This window comes from Anarrhichthys ocellatus, unplaced genomic scaffold (genome assembly GCF_004355925.1).
Source record: "Anarrhichthys ocellatus isolate YVR2014 unplaced genomic scaffold, GSC_Weel_1.0 scaffold7, whole genome shotgun sequence".
Lineage (NCBI taxonomy): Eukaryota > Metazoa > Chordata > Actinopteri > Perciformes > Anarhichadidae > Anarrhichthys > Anarrhichthys ocellatus.
In genome coordinates, this window is record NW_022280037.1 from 8,014,496 (window position 1) to 8,031,083 (window position 16,588).

The 16,588-nt window shown below is 41.2% G+C and overlaps 1 protein-coding gene across 1 annotated transcript; it reads left to right on the top strand.

Annotated features, from left to right (window-relative positions):
* The first annotated feature begins 3,557 nt into the window (after nt 1-3,557).
* On the top strand, nt 3,558-12,240 carry lbh (LBH regulator of WNT signaling pathway). The gene is made up of 3 exons (XM_031848090.1): nt 3,558-3,776; nt 7,646-7,748; nt 10,447-12,240. Exons 1-3 carry the CDS (start codon nt 3,748-3,750, stop codon nt 10,657-10,659), a joined length of 345 nt encoding a protein of 114 aa, XP_031703950.1. The 5' UTR covers nt 3,558-3,747; the 3' UTR covers nt 10,660-12,240.
* Nucleotides 12,241-16,588: the final 4,348 nt, after the last annotated feature.

Sequence of the window (16,588 nt, forward strand, 5' to 3'; positions counted from 1 at the left end):
TAAACTTGCCTTGTTGCTTTAATATGATAACTGAATCCTCTAAATTACTTAATTCCTATATGGCATAATAAGAAGAATAGAAGAAGAAGAAGAAGAAGAAGAAGAAGAAGAAGAAGAAGAAGAAGAAGAAGAAGAAGAAGAAGAAGAATGGTGATAATAATAATAAAAATAATAATAATACCAGATACCTTGTCTTTGATTTTGAGTATGTATGTATTAACAAAATATCAAAAAAAATCTAAACATTAAGAATGTCACAGTAACCAAATAGCATTTCAAAAATTAAAAAAAGTAATTGAAACTTTTTTACATGTTCCAACTATCTGAATTCGTAAATTAGATTAGTAAATGTCAATCTAACCTTAATAATAGCAACTCGTGCCTCTTACAGTACCTACTGGCCATTCCACAGACACTACTGACCTCCTGTGGTCACTTTGTGTCAAGTATTCTTTCAAAATAAATGTTGTCTTGCTATGTGTCCATTTCTTGTTAGAGGGTGCCTAACCTGGAGACAGCTGCACACAACACAAGGGATCCAGATGAGATATTGCAAGGTTACAGTAAAATAAATAGGTTTATGGGTGTTTTATGACTTTCCATAGGCCGTACCGTGTGTTGTAGCAGACGTTTATGCTGAGTGGACAGATTTTACCAGAGCAGCTGTTCATAACATGATGTTGTCATTGACTGAGTCACATCCAATGCTGTTGCTAACAAGCTGCAGTGAGACATAAAATATGCATATATATCATCAGCGCACCAACCAAAAATCACAATGCTGCATTGACATTATTGCCAAACACTGATCGTTTTGTCTCCGGTTTATTTATGGTTCTGACCTCTGAACACCACCAACAAGTAAACCAACAAGTCATTTAGTAATAACCGCCAACTTCCATATACTAAAGTACTTAAGTTCAGATTTGAAGTTCTACTTGAGCATCATTATTTTATGCAACTTTATACTTCTATCCACTTACATTTCAGAGGCAAATATTGTACTTTTTACTCCACAATATATTTAACAGCCTTAGATAGTTTCTTTGCAGTTTCAGCTCATTGTTATAAAACATAAATCAACTAATAAATGACTAAATGAATAAATGCATTATCATAGATTAAGCTACCCACCAGTATATAAAGTAATATAAACTAACCCTGCTTTAACATTAAAGTGATTAACACATAAATGCATCACTAATCATAGTACAAATATGTAATATACATAATTCTGAAATGGGCCATTCTGCATAATGACAACTTTTACTTTGGTTATATATTTGGTTGCTAAAACTTTTGGAGTTTTATCTGTAGGTGCTTTTTTACTATTTCAGCTATTTCGTCACCCTGTTGCTAATATTGTAGCATTAAGTCACTGATGCATTACATTGCTAACTGTTATGTATTTGACTTGGACTTTATGTTGTACTTTCCATGTTGACTTAATGTAAATCTTCCACTAATGATACTTTGTTTCTAATTGGCAGCTTTTTAGTTTATACTTTTGTAAATTCAGTTTTCTTGTGTCTGAATCCTAATTCTTTTTTACAACCCTTTTGGTTTAACTCTTGTTTAAAGTGTCATCAATCATCTTTCTGTGGTGAGTAATCACTATCACATTTCGATGTCCAATACCGTTTTCACAGTTGCATGCTTCCACTGAAGCAAACACATCATTCAAAACTATATAAATTCTACTAAAATGATATTTCCACATCACAACTCTGCACGCACACACTAAATAAATAACTCTTTCCACATGCCAACTACACACACACTGACATACTAAAACACTATTGTCTACAGTCTTTGTCAGTATCATGCTGCAAATACAATGACAACCATTGTTGTGCACTCCATAGAACAAACCTGAATCCTTTTGGTTGTGTTGAAGCTCTGTGGTGTTTGAATGGCAGGGTTTAGCAAACAACACACACAGGATTTGGATTGGTTTTAAATCATGTGTCTAATGTAGACAACTGTTTGTATTTAATTGCAAAAAGTGTGTTTTAGAATATTAAACATAGTTTAAAGCAGGCAATGCACTTATGATTTAGCATACCTGGTCAATAAATTGCAAAAAAACAAACATGCATATCCTCTCATTTTCCCTTTTCCCCCACACTGTCTATCTATGTTTTTCAGTATCAGCTTGTTACAGATCTTCATTGAAGCTACAGTAGATCAGTTTGCTCTGGGTGAAGCATTCAGACCCTGAACACCACGGGTTTTATTTTCTATGGCTTTACCATTCCAGCAAATGGAAGTATTCTAGATGTCCCGTGCATCATTGTTATTGCCAGAATTTAGCCTGACATATGATTGTGGATAGTGTCGGATCTTCATTTCTTTGGGTTTGACCAATATTTTAACAAAAACGTTTTTTTTTAATGACTGATTTTGGTTGATTTTGAAGGGGTTAAAAGAAAACTCTTTGTGCAGCATTTTAATAGGGTTCACAACATGCCTGTTTCCTCACTGTCTGCCTCCCTGCCGGGCTTGTGTGCCATCTGCCACCCAAGAGATTTTATTAAAGGGCATTTGCAAACTGCCAGATTTTCGGAAGCTGTGAGCTGCATTATGATGTTGTGCTTTATGTCACCACAAAAATAATGAGGAGGTATCTCACGTATCAAAACGAGCTTCTTACCGATGCCCCAAACCACAAAAATAGACTTAGGGCTAGTAGCTGCTGTTTTTGTAAGACAGACACGTAGGAATCATATTTGCGTTTGATAAAATGTCTTCTTCCAAAATGATACTCTCTGTTTACTATTATGAATAAGACAACTAAGGCTTCGGTCACGAGGTGGCAGTAGAGGCCTACTGGCGTTTTACCATCTCCCCTTAAAACGGTAGAGCCTGCCTGTGCGCCTGCTTTCTCTGGGCCAAATGTACATAAAGTACGCTGCGTGCAGGGAAAAAGACAACTGGGCATTTTATAAGGTGTGAAAGTCAACGAGGCCAACTGTTTCCCAAAGGTCCTGACAATATCACAAACGCAGTGTGGTCCTGCAGGCTTATACTTTGAGGACATCATTTTGAAATTCATGAAACAGTCTGGTTGCATGTGTACTCTGCATGCTCTGTTTTATATGGCATGCTATATTAAAAGGCAAAACCCTGCAGGAGGACCATGCATTGCTGCTGAAACATGCAGACATTGACTTGCCCTTGGAATATATTTGTGAATGAACCGAGGCAGAGGAGCTCTATCTCCCTCTCTCTCCTCATTTGGATAAATGTCACGGATTACTAACAGGCGAATCAGTGTGTTTTTGTTTTTTTTGGTCATTCAAGAGGAGGTAAGACTGTCGTTTTGTTGCCTTGGAGACTACAAATTAAAAGCATCACGCAGTACCTTCTTGTCCACTCCCAATCAGAGGGTTCAGTCGCTGCTGTCGTCATCGTGACTGGGGCTCGAGTCACCTGCGCTCTGATTGGCTCCCGCTGATAATGAGCTGCCATTGAGAATTTCTGGCCTGTGCAGAGAGGAGGTGTGTCTCCGGCTGAACGAGCACACGCCTCTCGCTTAAATACTCAACACAGCTGAGGTGATGAGCAGAGGCACCAAATTGCGGAGCTGCGCCTTGTACTCAGACTCGTAACACAGTTACTTTAGGTTTACGTAAGCGTGCTTGTGCTGCCTTGGAGAGAACAAAAAAAAGTCGGAGAACTTAGAGAGAAGTCCGCTGCTGTAATTAGATCCCCCTAATCAGCAGAATTGACAGCAGGTGTGAATTCATGTCTGTATTTTCCCCGCAGATATACTGGTGAGTACTCGCATCTTTTCCCACTTTTGTTTGTGAGCAGCAGTGTGCGTGACAGAAATTAGCCCACTAAGTCAGGAATCAAACACTACTTTTGTTTGCACCTGACGGGTAAGGACAATGAAGTACTGTATATGTGCTTATGTGTTTGCTTGGTGAATTCCCTCAGAAGCGGACACCTTTTTTGTTACACCCACGCTTGTTTCCTTTTGAGATTCTCTGGTGTTGCCCGTAAGATTGGAAATGTCATGACACACTGATTTTGTGGGAATGAAAAGAAAACTCTAGGTCTCACATTTATTTTATTTTTGAGCAAATGGTATTCCAGCTTGATTAACGTTGCTGCATGTGCCAATTCAGAAAGGTTACCGTGATCACACTGTATCAGCTATTCAATTATTTATTTTTTACCTCGCAGCATGCAGGCTTACTTTGCTGTATCCTAAAACATTTGACTGAACTAAGATGCTGCTTTCCGTCTTTGGTGTTTAATGCTGCAGGTGCAGTGTAATTGGAGAAGCACGGCTGCAGTCTGCTTCTCCAATTACTTATAGGTGACATTTTTCAAAATATCCATCTGGCAATCAGCACCCTAACTGGATGATTTACTTCTTGACACAGGAATACAGAGTGCATCTTGGGAGCCGTTCTCTTATCTGTCGACTGTTTTCCTGTCTGTAGAGAGGAGAGGATGTGCAATTAGCTTTGAAACATTTGTTTTGCGAACACTGTTCAAACCTCAGCAGGCTTCTGGCTGTCTCTACCAGGAAATTCAGAGTCGACCTCTTTACTGTAACCACACTTCGCTCTCTCGTCTGTGCTTAACTTACAGTAGATCTATGCTCCTCTGTTCTGTGATTGCTACTTCTATGAGAAATATGAAAACTGGCCTTTTTTTATTTCAAAGGGATAACTAGAAATGTTTAAGCGTTGTTTGATTTGGATCTGTGTGCCGCAGGTTCCACTAAACCCTTTAAATGTCTGCACTGTGGCTTTTGCTCTGTGTGAATGGGAAGACATTTTTCTCACAATAGCAGTATCTCACCTAACGGGAGTATGTAGAAACCTTGGTGCATGCTGCTAGACGTATAAGGTTTAGATTTGCCCATCCCATCATTAAGATAAGGCAGTGGAGTGGTAACTGATCCATGTGTTTTCAGTGGCAGACTCGACTCAAAGGAATCTGGATACAACTCATTCATTCCAGCACACTACTCGGGGGGTCTTACTCGGTCCCCGCACCACCGACATACCTACAGAGCTGAATGACTCGGCTGGAGCTTTCAGCAGCTTTACCCTGTAGCCACACAGGCTGAGATTTATGATAGTAGTAGTAAGAACTGTGGGGTGTCAGAGGGGAAACAATGTTGATAACACAAGATGCATATTCCCCTCTTGTGCTTTGAGGTTGTTGCGAAGGCCAGTTGGGCTCCTGTCAGCACCACTACACTGGAGCTAGCATGGCCGTGGCCTTTTTTTTTCAGTCTTGAGACAGGTGGATGAACCGGTGTCATGCTTAGTTAATGACTGTCAGTCGTTGGGCATCTTGACCTTATTTGTTTTATAGATGAAGATGTAGAGCCAGTGTCGGATGGAGTTACTGACCGTAAGAACTAACTCTGTTAAAATGTGACTTCTGCCTACTATTGCTTAAATGGCTGTGGCATGAAAGGAGAGCTACTGGGAGTTATGGTCACTTATAATAAAGGGTAGGTCGATGTTTTACAAAGCAGGAGGAGACGTTGTCTTCTCATGTAGAGTGATTAAAAAAAAAAAAAAAAAATTTAAAAAAAATGTACTGGAAAGGATCATAAATTATTTTTTCCTGCAACTTAATTGCAAAATGCTCACGGGCTGCAATAAACGGTAGTTTTCATCATTGATAAATGTGCAATTAATTAATCGCGGTCAAAGACGAGGTTTCCAAATTGCTCATTTAGTTTGATCAACGTTTCAATGTCGAAGACTGCAAACTACTAAATATTCACACCTGAATATTTCAATTTTCAATCCTAAAATCTTGTAATCCTTCATACATGTGTTGTGGAAGCACCCCACATGACTGACTGTGTCTTGTACCTGCTGTCCATCTGTGCCGTGGCATTAGGAAGCTGGCAGGAACAGGTATGCACTATCTTGACTGGGTTAGGAAGTAAAGAGGTTACAATCAATCAGTGGAGGCCATTTGACAGAACATGTGACTTCCAGATGTGTGCTCTTGATGAAGACTCTAACTACATATGGTCCTTGCTGATCTCATGTACAGATTGCTTACTTATAGAGCACTTAAAAAGAAGTCTCTAGGAATCAAGTATTCCACTCTGTGAGGGACTCGCTGTTCAGCCCTTCTGCTTGACACTAGAAGCGGCGAGGGATGTGACTGTAATCCTTGTATGTTTGTTTCATCCCAGGTTGACTTGTTACTTGTGCACCCCCACTTCCTCCTCATTGTGCCCCTTTATGTTTTATTAGGCCGATGTTCTGTTATTCTTAGGCGAGCAGGATGTTTATACGATCCCCGACCAGAAATATGACTGGCAAGGCCTGAGTGTTTATCTTTCTTTCCCTTCCCTCCCTCTCTTCCCTTGCTCAGGTCTTCACTGTCACTGTTCAGCCCTCTGTCCCCACCTCCGCTGCTTTTTTGCATGCCTGCCTCACCCTCTCTGCATCCCACTTAAAGATGAAATTAGTTCAAGAGCAGCCCCAGCTGACATTGTTTTCCATGTCAAACCCTGCGTTTGACATAATGTAATTGCAGATGAAGTTTATTTGTAAAGGGATGTCTGTTTGTTAACCGTAGAAAAACTGAAAATACTTCATTTGAATGTTAAACGGACTTTGAAGCAAGATGTTTTGATGGATTAAGACTGGTGAATTGTGAAATTAATTCTGTGGAACACATGTTTACATAATCACCTTATTTTAAAACCATGTTTCAATCGCTACAAATTCTAAACCATTCTGCCGGCTTCAAATATATATATATATATATTTTTTTTTTTTTTAAAGGTTAAAAGTAGGTCGATCTCTTCCCCCAAAAAAACCCAAGTCCACTAAACCAGATGGTGTGAGTGAGCCTCTTGTTTAGCGTTTTCTTTGTTTCACATAGCTGGTGACCACACAAACCACAAGCCTTTGGCCACTGACCACAAGGCACCAGTCTTTAAATAGAGCGTGAGAAGGCCGCGCAGCATCATGTCTCAAGACAGTCTATGTCAGTCCTGGGATCTGCTTCACATCATTCTTTAAAGCTTTACTGCGATAATGCTGGATAGTGAATGTTCTGAACATGGATAAACAACCTCTTGTTACTTTAATCTAAAATGGAAAGTTTGGCCTCGCTTTGATGGAACGGAGTGCATCATGTTCCACCCCAGTCAAATACCACAGCACGCCCCCAGCACGCTCTTAATGACTGTTCTCTGGTTGCTAGTGCAAGAGAACATCCTCCTGTATTCAGAAACGGCCACCGTATGCAAGCCACATCATGAGCGGTGCAGCTTTGCAGTGCACTAGCATACAGAGCAAGAAGTGGATCCGTGGTGTGTTGTGGTCAAGATGTGCAGAGTATAAACAAAGCTGTCTTAACGTGCAGCGAGAAACAGTCCCAACTTTCAAGCTTTGACTGTGTATGAATATGAACAGCTTGACGGATGTGGTGGTTGCTGTTTTTCTTTTCAATTAAGAATCGGTCCCCTTGTATATTTAAATTGTACTTTAAAAGGTTGTGCGTACTGTACATTTTCTCTTGGGATGTCATGCTCTCCCATGATCACCATTGTGCTGTATCTGATCGCACAACCTATTTTTTTTTTTTTTTTTCTTTTTTGTTTTTTTTTTTTTTTTTTTTTTTTGTTCTGTCAACCCTGCAGCCCAGTGTTTGTACCCGGCCGAGATATGACTGAGGTGATGATCAACAGCACCCCCATGGAGGACATGAGGCTCAGCCCCAGCAAGGACAGACTCTCCTTCCAGGTAGGACACACACACATGCATGTACGTAGGACAATGAAACATCACTTCCATCCCAATTTACTATACCTGTACATTTCTATTTTAAAACATTACAAAAACAAATGTACAGCCCTTATTTTTCATACTGTATGTTGGAGGTTACGGTTGGTCACAACATAAAAAACAGGGTTTGTGTTAGGCTGCAGTATATTAGTTTCCAAACAACAATCAACCCTTCAGATTCAGAGAGATGAGAGAAGCAGCCATCAGGTGGTCTTGACAAGGTGTTGCCAGCGGCTTTGTTACACTGTCGGCTCAACGGGGCCGTCTTGGAAACAAAACTACTTAAACACACAGCCGCTTGTTTATTCTACTGTCACATTTGTATCTAGGGTGAAAGAAGAATTAAAGGGCCCTATGTTAATACTTAAACCATTTTATTGGAGAAGATGATGAAGCTGATTAAATCAAGACCATTTATGATTCTGACCAGGAAGTTGGCCTAATGGTTAGTAAAGCTGCATCTTAACTGGTGGGCCAGAGTTACTGCTGGTGGTCTAACTTACAACACCAGCAGAAAATAGTCTTAAGGAAGTTTCACCCGCTGAGGCTTTTACAAATTGCAGGGCTAAAAGGCCATTTCCTTTTTAAAGACAATTTATTTAAATTGTCATTTATTAATATGAAAGCTGTGCATTCCTATATTCATAAACCTAATACAGTAGCCTATTGCCATGCTGTAGGTAGACGTAGGCTCTGAGAGGATGCACTGACCCAGAGGAAAAGCTGGCTTCCCCTCAACACAGTTCACACCCCAGCTGTGAGTCTGTCTGAGAGGATGAGAGCAGCGGATGAGGGGGGGAGCAGGGGAGAAAAGAAGGCTGCCACTTCTCCACTCTTTCCATCTCCACTCTTTCCATCCCCACTCTGTATTTCCTCACCGTGGCCTTATGCCCAAGGTCCCAGCCTCTGCTTGGAGAAGCACTGTGTGAAGCAGCGATGTAGCCGCCAGTCACTTCCTCCATTCTGTGTGCCGCCCGGGGGCTTTGACACAAATTGCGTGACCATTCAATTCCAGCTGCACCTATAAAAGGTATTGGAATGACTTTGACCTATAGTAGAGAAGGGAGAGCAAATGGTTACTGATTTATTGAATTATCAACTCAAAAGGCAATGTCATGATTCAGGCGTATAGTGTGCACCCACCGCGCAGCCGAGAAGATCCTAAAATAGCTCATATTGTGCCGCCTGGCTGATGCGTTGTCGCTTCCTGCCACTGGAAGTGAAACAAGTTCTGACTGTGGCCAGGGGTCCAAAGGCAAAGTCATTTACTGCCCAACTCCCCTTGGTGCTGACGCGCATATGAGGATTGGTGATGCAAGCCAGGAAATAGATGCACGCAGGCATTAGACGTGAACAGACACGCACTTGCATATAATCACACCACTTGGCGTGGTTCTATATGCAGCTGTTTCGGAGAATGTAAAAGTCGCAGAAATACACGTGCATCCTTTTCATAACCTGACGAATTGTCCCATCCAGAAGCCATATTTATAGCTTTTTATCATTTTCCTCCTTTGTCATCTGTCTCCGATGGAATTCATGGAGACTTGGACACAGCTGGATCCCCTCTATCTCTTCTAGTCTCAGTCTCTCTCCTGCCTCGTCTAATGCTTTCTTTCCACTCGGCTCTCTGCCCAGACAGCGACATAGCCCCCCCCCCCTTCTTCCCAATGTCTTGGAAGTGAAATATGCAGGTCTAAAAATATTCATCCACTTTATCCAAACAGCAGCAAAAAAAATGCTGTTGTTGGACCAGGAGTGGCCGACTTTTTCCCCTGGGCATTTTCTCTGGTTCCTGAGAACAGGGAGTCTGAGGTTGATGTCCAATCTTGCCAGGACAGGGAACGCATGTAATCCCTCTTGTCAGAATGTCTCTCATGCCATTCAGTTTAGATCCAAACATTTGAATGTTGCACGCTGCGTTTGAGCAGAGATTTTAGTCTGGATATGCAGATAATGCAGCTGATTTCATGTTCTTTCTCTAACTCCATCTCTACAGGAATATAACATTTTCAGCACTAAATGCTGCCTGTTGAAGGGATGGATGTTTTTATTTAAACCGTAAACCTTTCACCCATTTTGTGTTTTTACTGTTGAATTGAAATGTCCTGATAATGCTCTTGTATAATCTTCCGAGTAGTGGGTGATGTGGTACTGGATGAGTTTGTAAGCAGCGACAAGCTGGTTGGCACGATGGCCTCCTGAGCATTTGGATTAAACATGATGCAGCGTTTACTTTAAGTCTCACTAGACATGCCTCATTCACCCATACACAGCCACTGATGTCTTGTGCAATCTGTTTTTGAGTGAGCACCTATGTGGAAAGCTAGCTTGGCTGTTGGAGGAATGTAGGCTGGGCAAGAGCAGGTATGCCACTGGGATTTTAAGCAATGTCTCAGATGTTTAGTCTTCACATCACTTCCTTCAGTTGTTTAGCCTTGTAGTGGTGCCTGCAACACTTCTACAAGACTCAGTTCTGGTGTCCCGGAGCCTACTGCACACTTGGCACTGATCAGAAATATGCTCACGAATCATTTCTTGTCTCACAACAGCGGACAGCTGAATCTCCTAGCTGGAAACAGCATGGTAATGCGTCAAATGTATTACTCAAGGAAAGATTACTATCCAATATTTCACCCTTGTCTTTCCTCCTCAGATCTTCCCAGACCCCTCTGACTTTGACCGTTGCTGTAAGCTCAAAGATCGTCTGCCATCCATCGTGGTTGAGCCGACAGAGGGAGAAGTCGAGAGCGGGGAGCTTCGCTGGCCTCCAGAGGAGTTTCTGGTCAGTGAGGAGGAGGAGGAAGAAGAAGAGCAGAAAAATGGCAGCATCCAAAACGGACAGCCAGCACAGAATTCTCAGCACTAAAGTCTGTGATGTAGCACCCATACTCCCTTGTTTCCTCTTTCTCTCTGATGGACTCTCCGCTTCCCACACTGGTTACACTGCACCTCAGCACTGGCAGACACGCATTCAGTGTCCCTTGATGCCGTCTTGTTGCCCTTAACATCAAAGCAATACACACAGGCAACACACTTTCTCACACAATAATTGATCCACCTGGACTGCAAACCTGCCAAATCCCACTTGAAAAGAACAGACGCACACACACCTGCAACCTCCACTCATTTCCTTCCATGCCTACCACCGTGTGTGTCTCGGCCTAGACCGGATGTCCTGTTGGACAGTGGCAGTTCAGTGCTCCATGGACAGCTCTTAAACTGCAGGAGGCCAACACTCTGCTCTGTACTTTACTCCAAAATGGCTGGCGTCATGACCCCAGAGACTTTGTACTCTCATACAGAACTACTGTGGTGCCCTTGGGGATTATCGCCTACAGTAACACTGTCCATACTTGTGCTCGGTTTCTGGATTTATGTTTATTATTGTGATCGCCACTGCTGTCTATAGATGTCCGTTTCTGAGAAGTGAATGTTTTGTGATTTGTCTGTTTTTGAGAAGTGGGTGTTTTGTGTAAAATGTTACCAGGATCCCAACCCTGTTGTCTAAAAGATGATTTGACTTTTATGTCAGGCATTCAGTTAAAAGGCAACCTGGAATCATTCTAGAGAAATAAACCAGCATGTCCTGCTATGCTTGTACATGCATTCATTGTACAAAGGCTTGTTGTCCAGTGAGGGCAACGTGATGTGATCCTCATCACATTGACCTCCTGTGAGCCGTGTGACAAAACTACTTGGTTGACAAAGCAAAATAGTCCAACATTGAGAACCTAATCTGACAAAAGCAGGTTTACTGTTCCATTGGGAAAAGCTGAGTTAAGGACTGCAAATTGTATTTTTTTGAAAAAGCAGTTGATGAAGCAATGTACAGACCCAACGAAGGATGTGTAAATACTTGTTCCCAATGAGCCGACCCCTGAGGCCTTCTAGTGCGCTGATCTCGTGTGTACTATGGGTTTGGTTTACTTTTTAGAGACAGTGGGAACTAAGTCTTTCCTCGTCTTCCTTTTCTTTTTGAAAACGGCCATAATTTTGACACAAATAAGGTTATATCTGACAGTATTAAAAAAATACTCTTTCATAATAAAATTAGTCGGGACATTTGCCATAAGCTGTTTATTAGAAATTGTATTCGTTCTCTGGTAGCAATGTCTGTTTGATTTGTTTGTTTGCAATTTCAGAAGTCGGTGTTCTTTTGTTCACGCTTTAAATCGTCTTGTCAGTCTTTGTAGAAAATATTTCCCTTTTGTGTACACGATATGAAATCCTGTTGTACAAGCTTGATTGAGATGTCTGTTTGTTTTTGTAAATTCTCATTTGAGTGGCATTAGGGCTGTGTACAGAACATCTCTCTTTCTCCTGTCCCACATTGTTTTTGTAAAGCTCAGGGAGATTAGCCGCCATCTTTCTCTTGTTTTTTGTATTTAGACCACTTTTCTCTGACTATTGCAGAGGCTGTAAATAAACATTTGAATTTGCTATCCAACTGCGACTCTAGTGTGAGAATAATTGACTGAAGATTCATTGCCATTTTATGGTACAAGATGAAGTGAATGAGTCTTTTACAGGGCTAATCCTTCAGTGCATTTAAAGTATGTTTTCAAGAGACTTTACTTCTGTTTTTACTTTCAATTTGATTTATGTGAAGCCCCCCCCCCCCCCTCTTTTCCCCTCTCACTTCACCTTCAGTGGTTACAGAAAAGCAGCTTAACTTCCTGCTCCGCATCTCACGCACAGAATCGCTCTACGAATAGAGATCTGTGTATCAAATGCCTATATGTAGAAGCGAGAACAGGCCACATGCTACTTCCTGTCTTCAACTTGCACACACAATCCGACTCCTAGCAAAATCTATTTACCGAGCACCGAAGAGCTTTCATTTCCAGCTTCTTTAAATGTATCTTTTAAATATTTGAAAGAAGCTATTCAGCATTATGGAGAACATTGGTTTGACTTTTTTTTTTTTTTTTTTTTTTCTCCCCCCCCCCCCCCCCCCCCCAAAACTGAAATATTGATAGTACAGGGTGGAAACAACTCGTGTTCTACCCATAAACACTCACCACAATGATACAAGACTAATAAAATGTTGAGTGGAAAAGCTCTAATGGGGATCTGGGGCATTCACAGGAATAAACGGAATGCTTTCTGTTCACTGTTGCAATGGAAACTTCTCGGGTGATTTGCTGCTTTGTACTGTATTAGTGACCCGATAGGTCAAGTTTGATTGCTAAGTACCGGAACAGTCCATCAGAGTTGCTTAGGTAGGGCCTTTGGAGGGCCAAGAGCCTGACAGATTGTGCGTGGTGGTGCTCTCAGGGCCTTGTGGTCACTTTCTGAAAGGGGAACAATGAACTGACATTCTATCCTGCTTCCTTCCTGGAAAAAAAAAATGGAGCATAAAGAGTTATTAATAGCCCCCAGCTGATAATGGTGGTCAGCAGCATAGTGTGTGTTTGGCCCAGAGAGCCTTCAGAAAAGAATTGTCCTTTGTCCCTCTCTTTAAAAACTGCTCCTAGATCACAGTGGAAAATGTCATGAGATCACGGAAAGAAGTAATTCTAAGAAGTTTAAAAAAAGGAACAACTGCAGTCCTTGAACAAGCATCCAGCTACGCAACCATGTGACGTCAGTCAGACACCTCTGAACTTTGCGTTGTCTTTCAAATATTGTTGGGAGGAATAGTGGGAAAGCAATAAACTTCAGTTTTAACAAAAGTGGTCCTGTGTTTCTGGGGCTTAGGGAGATATGAAAGGAAGGCCCTGAAGCAGCTTATAGCATTTTGACATTTGAGCCGCCCTTATCCTCTCAACTGATTAAGTAGGGAACCTTTGCAATAAAAAAAAATGTATTTCCAACTCTCAAAGAGATCTCACTTTAAAGGCCCTGGAGACCTATTTTCTCAATCAGCTTCTAATGAATGATGGGGTCCTGCATCAAAACATTTTCTGCAGTCTTTTATTCTGTGCTTTTCTCACTGGTTCGAAGTTTGGAAAAAGGTACTGTGACAAACATTCATGCACCAAACAGGACTTAGCAACATGTGAATCATAATGCAGTTGTGGGATATGTTGTCACTATAAAAAACTGCTAAGCTAACTCGCTACTGGCTTCAGTTGCATATTTACTGTATTTCATATTCAGTGAAATACAATGTATTTCATATTAAGTGTGGAATCTATCTCCTTATCTAACTCTCTGCAATAAAGCGAATGAGGACGTTTCCCGAAATATCCAACTATTAATATATAACCCTTAAAGATGCTTTTCCCAATAACTTTACATTATACAAAACATGTTAAGATTTTAAATAAATTTTCAGGGGTTTAATCTCATTTTGTGTGAACATGCCCTCATGTTTTTGTGATTTTCTGAGTGCAGATTTTAATCATTTTATCTCTTGTGTGAAAGAATTTTTTTTTACCACTCTGTTGGTGGTCAGAGATGACAGCATTCATTTTGCAAACAGTGGGATGAGTGAGAGTCACTCAGTGACATAGGGGAATGGAGTGTGTCTGGCACACCACTTTCGGCGTGAGACACAGTATCTTTAAAAGTGTGTGTGGGAGCGTGTGTGCCTAGCTATGTATTAAAACTGTTGTGAGAGCCCTCTGAGTGAAGTCACTGATAGCTCTTCTAGCTCATTCTTGGAATTCTTTCCAATGGAAACAATCCCATCGCTGATCCCACTGTGTCAGCAGACTCTGACCTGCCAGCCCCTGAGTTCTCCCTGACTCCCAACTATAGTCCACATTAACGCTGTTTCACAGTCACCCCCTCTACACACAAACTCACACCATGTACCCATAACATGACCCCTCCGTCTTCAATCTGGTATGTCATGAGGAGAGAAATAATGCTTATCCAGTGAATACGTTCACTCCCCCTCTTCACTTTTTTTTTTCTCCAATGTCGTTGTTTTCTTGTTCTATCTATTTTTCGCTCTCCCAGACCTTTATCCCATTCTGTTGTTTCAGCAAGTTTCCCATACTTACATGACAGTAGAAATGTACTCTGCATTCCCACAGTGCCGGTTATGTAAGTTAACATTTCATTATAAACAGCGCCCCTGTTCTTATAACCTTGCTATTTCAGTGCTGCAACCTTATTGTATAAGCCACCAAGGTTTATGTGTTTGTGCAAAGCTTGCAAAGGGGCACGTGTGCGTGGAGGTTTCATGTATAACCGTGTCTGTTATTATGATGAGTATGTGCGTAAGGGAAAGATTCTTTTCCCATGGTTCCTCAAGTGTGAGAAGAAAGTAGAGCTCTCAGGACATGAGGCAAAAACTCTAGCTAGTTATTTATAACCTGTCTGGAGACGGCCCACCAAGTGTAGACACATATCTGGCACTGTCAACAAGGGAAGAGCTAGAATAAGATACGCTGAGAGGCACACAACAATGAGGGAAGATAAAAGGTGACGGGGTCAGGGAAGGAAAATTATGGATGTCGAGGAGGTAAAAGAACTGCATGAAATGGATAAATCACAGGTTAGAGACCGGTCGTCTCTCTCTTGGTCGCCAACTTAGATAACACTTGAGATGAGATAAGGCTAAATGCAACCATAGCAAAAATGATACTTGGGAACTTGCTTAGTGTCACTACCCTCATAAAATTTAACAAGTGTACTTTCCATATGACACTACAAACAGTATGGATGGAATGAAATGGAAAAAGAGAAATGCATGAGACCTCTAGAAGTCACTTTGTTGCAATCTGTCCTTTTCCAGAATCTGGTTTAAGTTGATGTTTTTAGGACTTTTTAGCTTTATTGCCCAATTTAAAACATTTATTATAAAAGTAATCAAATGTATTAAGTTAATTGCTTTTCCAAAAGTAATTAAAATAGCTACATTACATCAATTTTAACAGGGTAACTAGTGATGTTCTTCCCAACACTGGCCATGCGATACACCAATCGAGAACAGAGGACCGCAAAGTAGTGATTGCTATTCAAAACAAAGCCTCCACAACATCCAAATTAATCAGAGTCAAGCATACTCCAGACTCTGCCAAACTGCTGCACGTCAGCAGACCAGCCTTTGAAAACAACACATATTTGGACAGACAAGTCTCAGCACCCAGGGACCTATTCTCTATTTAACAGGGTGATGTAGGGTGCATCTCCATCTCATCCTCAAGCCTTTAAAGCTTTGATCAATACAAGTCTGCTGGCGTCCACACTATACTGTAGTTGTGTGTTAACATGCTAAGCCACCGGCCGCTGCTCTTCTATAGGCTGTTGTTGATATAACAGACATATTATGACCCTGCCACTTTAATCCTTTATTGCTTAGAGACCACGATGGAAAAATGGAGAAAAGAAAGAGGAAATAGGATCAAGACGGAGATAGCACAGAGAAATCAAGATGCAAAACTGGAATTACAGTGTCGTGTTACAGGTGTGAGGTCGGGACATGTTTTCAATGTGAAGAGGAAGTGAGGTGAAAGAGAAGAAGACTCAAGCTAAATCATCCTTGTCCCCTCTTTGAACTTCCACCAAAGCACAAGAGGTCACTAAAGGCAAGAATGTTTAAAAAAAACAAACTAGAAGAGTTTGTTCCCCAATAAAGCCTTGTTAAAGTGCTATCAATATCCATTAACAGCAAAACAAAACATAGTGTACAATGCCTGAAACATGAATTAATGTTGCTGGTTATCTGCTGCATGTCTTACCTCCCATGTCGCTTTTATCAGCAAACACAGCTTAAGTGTACATGTTTTATGTTTTTAATGGATTAAAACGTCTGTGATTCTTACCAGAGGGCTTAGATATTAGGAATTCTCAAAGGGAATATGATTAGGAGTACCTGATCGAATTGCTTTTGCTAAATT

Excerpts from the sequence above, each read along its gene's own strand:
- lbh (XM_031848090.1), top strand. The coding sequence starts at position 3,748 with ATGTCTGTATTTTCCCCGCAGATATACTG. Across the intron at positions 3,777-7,645 it reads TTTTCCCCGCAGATATACTG|CCCAGTGTTTGTACCCGGCC; the intron begins GTGAGTACTCGC and ends TCAACCCTGCAG. Across the intron at positions 7,749-10,446 it reads AGGACAGACTCTCCTTCCAG|ATCTTCCCAGACCCCTCTGA; the intron begins GTAGGACACACA and ends TTTCCTCCTCAG.